This window comes from Centropristis striata, chromosome 8 (assembly GCF_030273125.1).
Source record: "Centropristis striata isolate RG_2023a ecotype Rhode Island chromosome 8, C.striata_1.0, whole genome shotgun sequence".
Taxonomy (NCBI): domain Eukaryota; kingdom Metazoa; phylum Chordata; class Actinopteri; order Perciformes; family Serranidae; genus Centropristis; species Centropristis striata.
Window position 1 is genome coordinate 39,918,807 of NC_081524.1, and position 12,374 is coordinate 39,931,180.

General features: G+C 36.4%; 2 protein-coding genes across 2 annotated transcripts in view; both read right to left on the minus strand.

Annotated features, from left to right (window-relative positions):
• LOC131976770 (allograft inflammatory factor 1-like) overlaps positions 1-935 on the minus strand; it is a 3,046-nt gene extending 2,111 nt beyond the window's left edge. The window contains exons 1-3 of the mRNA XM_059339924.1: positions 828-935; positions 121-202; positions 1-44 (exon numbers count right to left, since the gene is read on the minus strand). The exon at positions 1-44 is cut by the window's left edge and continues 18 nt beyond it. Coding sequence (XP_059195907.1) covers positions 1-44; positions 121-202; positions 828-935 — 234 coding nt within the window. The remainder of the gene's footprint in view (positions 45-120; positions 203-827) is intronic.
• Positions 936-5,999: 5,064 nt separating this feature from the next.
• LOC131975919 (uncharacterized) lies at positions 6,000-9,580 on the minus strand. The gene is made up of 6 exons (XM_059338745.1): positions 9,179-9,580; positions 7,870-8,133; positions 6,955-7,212; positions 6,729-6,836; positions 6,227-6,252; positions 6,000-6,145 (listed from the first exon to the last, which is right to left on the minus strand). The coding sequence occupies exons 1-6, from the start codon at positions 9,369-9,371 to the stop codon at positions 6,023-6,025; spliced, it is 972 nt and encodes a 323-aa protein (XP_059194728.1). The 5' UTR covers positions 9,372-9,580; the 3' UTR covers positions 6,000-6,022.
• Positions 9,581-12,374: the final 2,794 nt, after the last annotated feature.

Here is a 12,374-nt window from a genome sequence, read left to right on the forward strand (position 1 = left end):
TTTTTCCTCCTGTTGAGACTTGAGAAGACCGTATGCTTTACCTCCTGTGAAATAAGATACAAGATGATTTAAAACTCATCAGATGACAAGCAGATTTAACAGAAAAAAGGGCAAACTAACCTTGGGCAGTGTGGTCCATTTCTGTGCACAGAGCTGAGAGCCAGTGGAGACTGAAAGTATCGGGCGCTATGATGCCGTTTCTCTAAATTGAGCCACAAGAGGAAGTGTAGTTACAGAGTTTCAGATAGTGTTATTCAGGTTCCTCTGTGGTGTTTAAGGCTGCAGAAAAAGGTCAACTAGTGAATGCACATCATCGCATGCACTCACAGCCTGAATGTGACCAGATAATACAGATAAATAGTTGTTGTTTTGCTGCATACAGACTATATGCTGTCTGTGAAATGGCAAATATTGAGCTCAAATGTAGAAACGTGATGAATCTAATGGTTTAAAAACAAGTTGGCATTGTAGTTAAGGAAGTAAGAATGATGCATTACATTACTCTGCAGAAATAATCTGCTTGTGAAACATGTCTGAATAAAAAAAATAAGAGATCTTTTTATAAACTCCGGAAAAGGCTGGTCCAGTGAACGGGCGCTTTCCAAATTCACTTTACCCATATCAATGCATCTGCATGCTCTCTCTTCTACTAAACCCCTGGAAAAGCAAGGAAATGTACTTCAACATGATCTAATACTGTAGTTATTGTAATTTAGATCAGCAAACTGGTACATGGTTTTATTTCTGTGTACCACAGCTTATATTTAGGATGAACAAGATCATTGCTGGCTCCAGAAATCTTCTCCTCCTGCATGGAGGCTGCCCACAGTCAGGCCGACCAGCCAATCTCCACTGAAGTTGCTGGGGTTGAATGCCTTGCTCAATGGCTCCTCTGTGATGGTAATAAAGGGGGAGAAAGTGCTTTTCTTTTTCATTTCCTTTCACATTTAACCATATAAAGCCTGAACCATGAAACAATTGCCAGAAGATTCTATTTATGTTTATTGAACCTGCTAACCAAAAAAACAAAAACAAAAAAAATCAATATCAATTTGCATGTATGAATTCTAATTTGCATCATATTTGATACACCGGGTCTTTTCGTGCAACCTTAAAATATTTTTAACCAATTAAACTTTGACTTTCCTTTCAAAAATTTTCTCAAACATACAAAATATTTTTTTTCCAAATAACACAACATCATACATCTGCTGATATGAAGTTTTCATGCTGCAATGATGGATCCACCAGTGGAACCTGCTAATTATTTGGGCTACATCTGGTGTTTATATAAGTTTTTCTTCAACACATGTATACATCAGGTTTTTCAAGAAAAAAAAAAAGTCACACTGATGATTTAGAGGTCTCAAAAACGTGTGTATCAAATATGATACACTTGGCTTTATAGGGTTAAATGTGAGCTCAATATACTCTAATGTTCCATTTGTGGATGTGATGTAATGTCTGTTCTTCCCACACGGTGGCTCTGTTGGCCACATAATCCCAGAAACAGAACAAAAACTATTGTTTGACTGTGCTGCTAGTTTCAGGTTCTGGGATGTTTAAGAGAACTGAGAATAGGTGGAGACAAAAAAAAAAAATCTTTAGAAGAAAATAGCCCTTTGTCACTCCACTCGGCTACATTACAATGAAAATGGCACATTTTTATTCACAGTGTCTCCTGCTATTAGTTTTGCTAATAGTCATATCAGAGTGCAGAGGTGAGTATTTCAATTAAATATATCCTTACCAAATTCAAAATGTGTTGCTTTGCAGTCAGTGGATAAACTATAAGTATAAACTGTGACTCGGATTAAATTTTAGAGGTTTAATCAGTTTTTAATTACTACATCTGCCTCTATTGTATATTTATACAGTATTATATTATTGTGAAATCTTGAATATTCTACCTTACAGCTCTGACACTGCATGCTAGATAGATAGATAGATAGATAGATAGATAGATAGATAGATAGATAGATAGATAGATAGATAGATAGATAGATAGATAGAACTTTATTGTCTGTCACGAGTGACAGAAATTCGTTTTTGACAGGCTCATATAAAAACACTAAGAAACAAACAAACATTAAAAACACAAAAATGTGTACAATCATGCTAAAAAGGAGGAGGGGGGGCTGTTAAAAGCAACAGAGAGTTAATTTTTTGTTGTTCAGGGTGATTATTGCAGAGGGGACGAAGGATTTTTTGTAGATGCTTTATGTACTCTGGATTTTACCTTAAACAAAATCTTACCTTTCTTTTTTTTATTAAGACATCTCACCAGTGCTGGTGCATGCTTCGAAGGAAGAAGATGTGGTTCTCCCTTGTTTTGACTCAAATGTAATGGAGGGATGCAAGAGAGTCAAATTAATTAAATATGCCACAGATAAAAGTCAGATGAAGGTTCTCCTTGCCAGGCCTCAAACCTCCAAAATCCAGGATGCTGAACGTGTGAAATGGCAGAAGGATCGAAATGGAAAAATGTCTCTTTTTCTGACAAAATCTCAAAAGTCTGATGAGGGACTGTACGGATGTGAAATCTGGAAAGGCTGGGACTGTATTATGGTAAAAAACATATCTTTAAAAGTACACGGTAAGACAACACATCATATTTTTCTTATTCTCACTGTTTTACAAAAAAAGCCCATTCATGTATAACACAAATCTCACTTTCTTACAGACTGCAAAATCCTTCGAGCAGTGAAAGCAGCACCAAGTACACCCGTTAACCTGACCTGCCCAGTGAACACACCATCAGCACAGAACATCTCCTGGGCCGTGCTGAAAGGAGGCAAATCAGTACCTGTCAATGCTAAAGGGGTGGTTATTAATGGGACAGTATTAACTATCCGCTCTGTGAATGAAAGTGACTGGTACAGATGTGAGTACATGCTTGGAAAAAGTCAGCGCTGCTTTGAAATGAATCTAAAGGTCCAAGGTAAGATTTTAAACATTTTGGTTATATCACTGGCAACAAATGACAAAAAGCATAACTCATTTATATATCTATCTATTTCCTTTAAGGAGCGGAAGATGTTACTGTGGCCACAACACTTCCAGGTATTGCAACAAAATCTGTAATATTTTACATCGAAATTGAATTGTATCAGTAACTAGAAAATTTCCTCTGGGGAAATTTTGAAAGGGCCACGGGGGCTACTGCCGGTGTGTGTGTGTGTGTGAACAGAAAGCATTTTTGGCAAAACCATAATACCTATCATTGATCCGACTTCACTTTGAGCGTCCTGAGTTCTTCCTGAACGTCTACATATGATTTTTTTTAAGAAAAATTAAAAAATAGCTTTGTTAGAGCGATCTAAAAACACTGTTCCATCTTCCTTTTTTCCGATATCTTCCTGCATTTTTAATATGGGAGCCAATGAGGCTGTTGGTGGTGTTGGTGGCGCATCTGTGTGTCCTACGCCCAAACTATAACTCTGACAGCTTTACCAGAGGATTGTGAGGGAGAAGACTAATTTTCCTACGTTTCTATGTATAAATTATTTCTGTAGAGTGGAATTTGCGGCCTGGAGCGCAGTTTTCAAATGTTTTTTTTGACAGTTTTACCTCTCCCTCTACACTCTGAGCGATGACATCACACACTCTGACACGAACATTCCGTGCAATACACACCCATTATAATCTCAGAATTTCTCCAAAAATGATCATGGTCATTGAACAGGGATTGATAAAAAACTATATGACCTATCGAAACGCAAATTAATACACCGATACACAAGACTTGTGTCTACTGTTTAAAGTTTAAATGGAGTCTCTAGGTGAAATTATGCCGGAGAAGTAGACGTTTGAAAATCTCCAATGATTGTTCTTTTTCGCTCATTTTCTTTCGGCCGTCCCATTCATTTCAATGCAAAATTTTGAGCAGTTTTCATATTCTGTAGAGAAAAGTAATAGCACACCGATCCCGATCAAACCGCACGTTTTGATATATAATTTGTCCTGCAACTCTTCAAGTTGTAGGACTAGTAGCGGGACGAAATTGCGTCCGGAAGAGGAATAAGAAGAAATCCACAGTATAACAGTAGTGCAGCACTGGTCCCTGCAGATATTGCTGGATGGGACCAGTGCTCGGTGCGATTGCCCCGAGGCCCTAATAATACTGTTGGATGTGATGATTTTAAATGCTTAGATGTGCTTCCTGTCTTCCCCAGCACTGACAACCACTGCCATGATCCAGGTGAGCAGGAAGGAGGTGAGCAGTGGAGCATTAACTGCTGCTGTTGTGGCTTCAGTCATTATTGGGATCGCCGTTATAGCTGCTCTGATTGGACTGTTCATTTACCGCAGACGTAATGTCCACAGACCTCTACCGATAAGGCACCCAGCAGGTTTGAGCTATTATTTAATTCACATGATGAACAATGCAGTGTCTGAAAGTGGTGTCATAGCTTTGTCTTCTCTTGCTGTCAATCAGATCTGTCATGTTTTTATGAGATTGTGGATCCTTCCGCTTCAGACGGTGAGCAGAGCTTCGTGTTATTCTCTCATGATGGTTTTTAGTCCAACCACAGTAACCTCTGCTGCTGTTTACCTCTAACTGACTGTTTCTATCTTTATCTCACAGGGGATACAAACCGACGAATCAACAGCATGTATTCCCCAGTCGAAGGCCTGTGTACTTGTAAGTAAAAAATGATACTTTAACTTGTGATGTCAAAATAGCCAAAACTGAAGGGAATCAAATATAAAAATGTAGTCACAAATTCCCTGCTGTGTAAGGCAACATGTTAGGCTTTATGTAGTTTTCAAAAAATATGTTTATATGTAAAAAAAAAAAAAAAGAAAGAAAGAAAAAAAAAGAATAGTTAAATCTAATTATTACATTTTGAATCCAAATGTTGGATCTAAATGTAAATGTTGAAAATATACATTACTGGTCAAAAGTTTTAGAACACTCCAACTTTTCCAGAATTTTACTGAAAATGATGCAGTTTAATGTCTCAGTGTACTCTGAAATTAATGCACATTTGCAACATTTAAAATTCTTTATTGAGCATGATAGTGTTTTGAAAGTAAAAAAAAGATTCAAAATCACATTTTATGTTGGATTAAAGGACTAAAAAAGACACAAAATGACTAAAAAAGACACAAAATGACAAAAAAAAAGACACCAAAAGACCCAAAATGACTAAAAAAAGACACAAAGTGACTTACAAAGACATGAAAAGAATTCAAAAATGGACAAAATAGCCCAAGACTCCATAGAGTTAAGTTGTTAACCCATTTCTTGTTCCCTGAAAAAGGCCTACTTGTATAATTCTGAAATGTACATTATTTTCCAGTTTTGGTTAAGCTTACCTTTTTTTATTTACCTCTGGCAGTTCACCACTTACCTTTGGACCCTTTCAAGCTGTTCATTTGACTTGAACTGCTTGAATTTCAATAAAAAACTGGAAAAATTGGGGTAGTGTATGCAGATAGCAAATGCTACCAGGAGTTCATAGCTGAAGTATACTTTAACCAAAAACCAAAAGATGCAGCATAGGATATTTCAATAATTATCTTAAAATTGTATTTTTACTGCCCATAAATAACAAATTTCTCTCCTTCATTGCAGTCCAGTATTAGTGATTTTCAATCTGCTCAGGACAAAGAAGATTCCTCACAAAATTCAAAAATCTTTGATGTCTAAGATGAATTTACTGCTTACATTTATGCATCGTGTTTACATGTATTACATCTAATAACCTGTAAAGTGTTTTTCTTGCCAAGACTGACTGAGACTTATATGTAGCAACATGGAAAATATGTAGGTTAGTGCAACATGGGAAATGCTACCCTCTCTTTTTACAAAATGAAAAGATTCCTCCTTATTACCTTTGTGTTAATATACCTAATCATCTGTATTATTTTCAATTAAATGGAGACAAGTGTAATCTTTTAATAAAATCTATTGTTGATGCAACACTGATCGGCTTTCCTATCTTTTACAATAAAATATTCCTTTAAAAAAACAACAGATTTTTAGTGCATGTTTATGAGACATTTTTATTTATTTTCAGTTAACAGCCTGTAATAGGTCATAGAAACTGTCAGAGGTGGTGGCACGTCCTCTTTTGGTTTGACTTTGCTGGTGTGCTTCCTCATTATTTTCATCCTGAATGACTTCGTAAACATGAGTCTGTGAGGAGGAACACTGGAGTTATTGCATTATTATTATTATAACAGCCTGACAACAGTTATTTTATGTTTTGTCTCTTACCATATCAATACTGGTCTGTTCATTCCCTGCGAACAGAAAGACATAAAACAACTACTATTCAATTTCCATCAAGGTTCTGAAAACACAGTCATACACTGTAAAAAATGTTTGTAAAAATTACAGTAAAACACTGTCAAATTGCATCAGAAATAGGGCGTAAAATTAAAAATGTAATATCACCATAGTAGATGCTTGTAATTACCGTAAATCAAGGAATAATGCAAAACTTTTAGACTGTAGAAAACACAGTTTTTTCATATAAAATGAATGGAGAAATACCATAATGTCACAAGGACACAATCACCCTAAAAATAAAGGCACTACTCAGTCTAAATTACAGTTTTTGCTGATTTTTACATTTAAAATTACAGTAGAAAACTCCCTGTATTTTTTACGGTGAAATTCCGGCAACCACAGCTATTTTACCGTAAATTAAACAGATTTTTTTTACAGTGTACACTGGTCACACTGCGGGTTTTGCGGCTCCACAAACATTCACTACCTGCATCCTTGTTGCGCTTCCTCTTCATGTACATGATGCAGAGTCCTCCAGCAGTTATACATATCAGAAGAGCTAAAGGAAGGGCTACCCATGCAGGTGTTTGCAGAGCTGTAGACACAAAATAATTATACTTTTTTTGCAGTTTACTCAGAAATTAGGATGCATTTTGTCTCGTGTGTGGGTTTCATTTAGCAGAAAATGCAACAACAGCCTGATGCATACTTACAGTTAACTGTACGCCACTTCATAGACGCCATCACTTCACCCTCTCTATGCACAGAGCAGGTTATCTCATCAGTCGTTGAAATTAAAGGGAGAAATAGCCGGTTTGTAAGAGTGTCATCAGCATTTATTAAGCCGCTCTGCCAGCTGTTTGGGCTGCCTCCCGACCAGGTTAGATTGAAGTCTTTCCCACATTCATTAGAGCAGCTAAGCACACATGTCAAAGTGAGATTATCTCCTCCTGGCCCATGCTCTGAAGTTACTGTAGAGAGAGACATGAGGGAAAATGTTTAATGGTAAATAAAGTGCATGCTCTGTTCTGGCTGTTTTATTTCCAACCTGGTCTCACAGAAATCCGTGAAATAGCCACGGATTTCGCTTAACTCAAAATCTGTGGAATAGCCACGGAATCGCTCAAATTTCCGTGAAACTGACACGGATTTGGCTACAATGCAAGTTAATGACAGTCATATCCCGTGGCTATTCCATGGATATTTGTTCCTATTGGTTTGTTCCAAGTCACGTGACTTTCAAGGTCCCAGCGGTCAGAATAAAAAACATGGCGGACAGTTCTCTCATTTTTAGTGAAAAATCAATATTTTGACTTAGTTTCTGCATAAAAATGGATTTTGATCACATTTCTAGCGAGAAATATATGTTTTATTTTCTAAATCTTCACTCAGTGAATGTACATAATCACTTTGTATGTTGGAATAGCCACGGGATATGACTGTCATTAACTTGCATTGTAGCGAAATCCGTCTCAGTTTCACGGAAATTTGAGCGATTCCGTGGCTATTCCACGGATTTTGAGTTAAGCGAAATCCGTGGCTATTTCACGGATTTCTGTGAGACCAGGTTGGTTTTAATGGTAAATAAAGTGCATGCTCTGTTCTGGCTGTTTTATTTCAACACTCACCATCCAGAGTATACAGCCTGATCTTGTTCAACTGACCAGTGTACCATGAACACTGGTAGTCCCCAGCATGCAGAGCGCTCACTTTACTAATAACCAGAGATGAGTCATTAATCACATGTGTCTGGCCTTCGTAAGGTGACATATGATGTGTCAGTGTCCTTTCACCCTCAGCCCGTTTCACGCCACCCACACTGAGAGAGGAATCGTTGCTACAGGAGAGTGACACTGACTCACCCACTGCAGCCACCACTTCCTCTATGCCGTCTAGGGGGAAGGGAGCACTGGTTACACTTTGTACATCTTAAACCACACTGTTTAATTTACATCCATAGTTCTCAACCTTTTTGAGTCGCGACCCCCAATTCAACATGCATGTTGTCCGCGACCCCCACTCACTGAACACAATTTCACAGGCACAGTTCAGATCACCCAAAAAAGAAACAAAATGACAAAAAAAGGAAACAAAATGATCAAAAAAGACACAAATGAGCAAAAAAGAAACAAAATGACCAAAAAAAGGAAACAAAATGACCAAAAAAGACACAAAATGATCAAAAAAGACACAAAATGACTAAAAAAAGACACAAAATGATCAAAAAAAGACACAAATTGACCACAAAATGATCAAAAAAGACACAAAATGACCAAAAAAGACACAAAATGACAAAAAAGGAAACAAAATTACCAAAAAAGACAAAATGACCACAAAATGATTAAAAAAAAGACACAAAATGACTAAAAAAACACAAAATTACCAAAAAAAGACACAAAATGACCAAGAAAAGGAAACAAAATGACCAAAAAAGACACAAAATGATCGAAAAAGACACAAAATGACCAAAAAAGACACGAAATGAGCAAAAAAGTCACAAATTGACCACAAAATGATCAAAAAAAGACACAAAATGACCAAAAAAGACACAAAATGACAAAAAAGGAAACAAAATTACCAAAAAAGACAAAATGACCACAAAATGATCAAAAAAGACACAAAATTACCAAAAAAGACACAAAATGACTGAAAAAAAACACAAAATTACCAAAAAAGACACAAATTGACCACAAAATGATAAAAAAAAGACAAAAAAAGACAAAAAAAAAAAACCCACAAAATGACAAAAAAAAAAGACATTAAATAACCAAAAAGACTAAAACACATTAACACATGAACACTTTAACACAGTGGAGACAGAGCTGACTTCCAAAATGATTTGGCGACCCCCAGAAATCATCTCACGACTCCAATTGGGGTCCCGACCCCAAGGTTGAGAATAGCTGGGTTAGAGTACGGTGAAGTGGTGTTTCGTACCTTTTATAGTTGTCGTGTACAGGATGGAGGCCTTCACTGTGTCGTTCTGATGCAGCTGGCATGTCCATGTTCTCTGGTGGTCGGTGGGTTTTACAGTGATAAACAGTTTAGAGAGGCATCCAGATGGACTTTCAAAGCGAAATCTATTCCCATTTCGTGGTGTGTTATCTTCAGTGCTCCACTTGACATGCATCCCTTTGTTGGTACAAGGGGGAGATCCTTTATACGTATTGAGGAAACACTGAAGCTCTATTTTTTTGTCATCAGGAGTTGAGCTCACAACTGGTGAATGAAAAGAAAAACATTACTACTGTGATATTGACTTAACCCATAAGAACCTATGGTGACACCCGTGTAACAAACACTTTAAATCTTCTAGAATCTCCCATATTCAGCTTTATGCTTCACATTAACTCATTAAATCCCTAAGCGACGTATACTCCACATCCTGGTGAGGTGGTCATGTGACTTTGACAAGAAGGGAAAATGTGAAAAAGAGGCTAATTTCAAAAAGCTTATTTTTTGTTACGAGGCTACATTTAAATCCATTTAACAATTCTAACCCTTTAATGTCCTGTATTTACATTAACTTTTGTTACTTCAAAACAAATCTGAAAAAAAAAAGGAAACAAAATGACCAAAAGAAGACACAAAATGATCAAAAAAGAAACAAAATGACCAAAAAAAGGAAACAAAATGACCAAAAAAGACACAAAATGATCAAAAAAGACACAAAATGACTAAAAAAAGACACAAAATGATCAAAAAAAGACACAAATTGACCACAAAATGATCAAAAAAGACACAAAATGACCAAAAAAGACACAAAACAAATCTGAAAAAAATGTGTTAAACAGCACTATTAATGTCACAATTTTGATAAATGATGTGGAGATGCAAAGAAAAAGGCAAATTTGTGTCTCTGTGCGCAGAAAATGTGTCTATTGTATTTATGTTTATGATATTTCTTATTTTAAAACAAAAAAAAATAAACGCCCAATGTAGCGTATATATGTCACATCACAGATCTTTGACATTTAGGGGTAGAATTAAAAAAAACCCATCATAAATGTGTTCTATGTGGTCCACAAGGTCTGGTATATCCCCCATAATTTTCCTAGGATAACTGGGTCTGGGTTCTTATGACTTAAAATAGTTCAAGAATAGTATAACCCTTACCAAGGTTATTATAGTTAACGAAAACTAACGAAATAACGAAAACTAGAATTGAAAAAAGATTTTCATTAACTGAAATAAAAATAAAAATACAATAACTAACTGAAAGTGTATTGCGTGGTTACAAAACTATCTAAAACTAACTAAAATTATAGTGAAAACGTCTTTAGTTTTCGTTTTTGTCAACTATTTTCATTCATAATTCAGTGTTTCTATTTGAACATGCAACACATGGTGAATATGTTTACTGAGACTGGGATGTTTACACTAGAACCAAAATTCAAAACACCCGGAACTGTAAGAGTTAATAACCTTATTGGGGCTGAGATGATAAACCAAAGGAAATAAAGGCAAAATTGATTATGACCTCTTTGAATCTGGCACCCAACACATAGCCCATTACAAAAAAACTAAAACTAACACTAAAACTAATAAAAACTAAACTAAAACTAAGCATTTTCAAAAATTAAAAACTAAACTAAAACTAGAAAACTCACTCTAAAAAATAACTAAAACTAACTGAATTTGAAAACAAAAATGCACAACGAAATTAAAACTAAAACTATTGAAAAATCCAAAACTATTATAACCTTGACCCTTACGTACCTTCAAGAATCTGGACAGAAACAGTTGAATTGAGCGCTCCACTGTGACAGGAGTAGAGTCGTGCATCTTGGAGCACCAGGTGATTAATGTGCAGAGAGCAGTCCTTCAGCAGCCTGAAGGTGTTCGGATCAGTCACTTCTCCAGCCGTCACCACCGCGTCCACTGATCCAAACCGTCCAAACATGTTCCAGTTAACAGTGGAGCAGGATCTAATGGAGGGGATGGCACATGGCAATGTGATACTATCTCCCAGTAAGGCCACCATCACCAGGCCACCTCCATCTGCTGGAGAAGAGAAAAAGAAAAAAAGGAAAAATTTCAAGTCTTGAGCTAGTTGGTGACCCTCCATCATGAACTGAACATGGACAGAAGTCGGCTGAATTAACAAAGTTGTGGGTTTGAGTCAATGTGACTTGGACTTTAACCCTATAAAGCCAAGTGTATCATATTAGATACAGTAATTTTTGAGACCTCTACATCATCAAAAACCTGATGTATACATGTGTTGAAGATAAACAAACTGAGCAACAAATTGCACAAAAATACCAGATGTAGCAAAAATGATATGCAGGTTCCACGAGTGGATCAGTTATTGCTGCATTAAAAAACTTCATATCTGCAGATGTATGATGTTGTGTTATATGGAAAAAATATGTATTTTGCATGTTTGAGGAAAAAGGAAAAGTCAAAGTCTTAATAGGTTAAAAATGTTAGGTTTTATATGTTTTTGTTAGTTCAAGAAAAACAAACTGTGAGCAACAAATTGCACAAAAAGACCTGATGTATCAAATATGATAAAGATTAGAATTCATATATGCAATTTATTTGTTTTTTTTTAATTTGTCAGCAGGTTAATAAGCACTTAATTGAATTTTCTGGCAATTATTTCATGGTTCAGGCTTTATAGGGTTAATGGATTGTAACTTGACTTGACAGAAATTAAATGACTTGAGAGAGACTCAACTTGGACTTTGAAGTTAAGGACTTGTGACTTGACTTAACTTGAGACATGATGACTAAAATGACTTATCTTTATCCATTTTAATTTTTCAGTTTAAATATGAGATATAGGCTTACAATATTAAAAACATATTCAAAGTTGTTATCGTTTACACAAGTTTCCAACCTTTTTCTTCAGGGACCCACGTTTTTACCATTGTAAACTTTGGCGACCCCCCATTGCTAGGTGGGGTTACCGCTAGTTGAGGTTACCGCTAGGTGAGGTTACCACTAGTTGAGGTTACCACTAGGTGAGGTTACCGCTAGGTGAGGTTACCGCTAGGTGAGGTTAACGCTAGGTGAGGTTACCACTAGGTGAGGTTACCACTAGGTGAGGTTACCTCTAGGTGAGGTTACCACTAGGTGAGGTTACCTCTAGGTGAGGTTACCACTAGGTGAGGTTACCTCTAGGTGA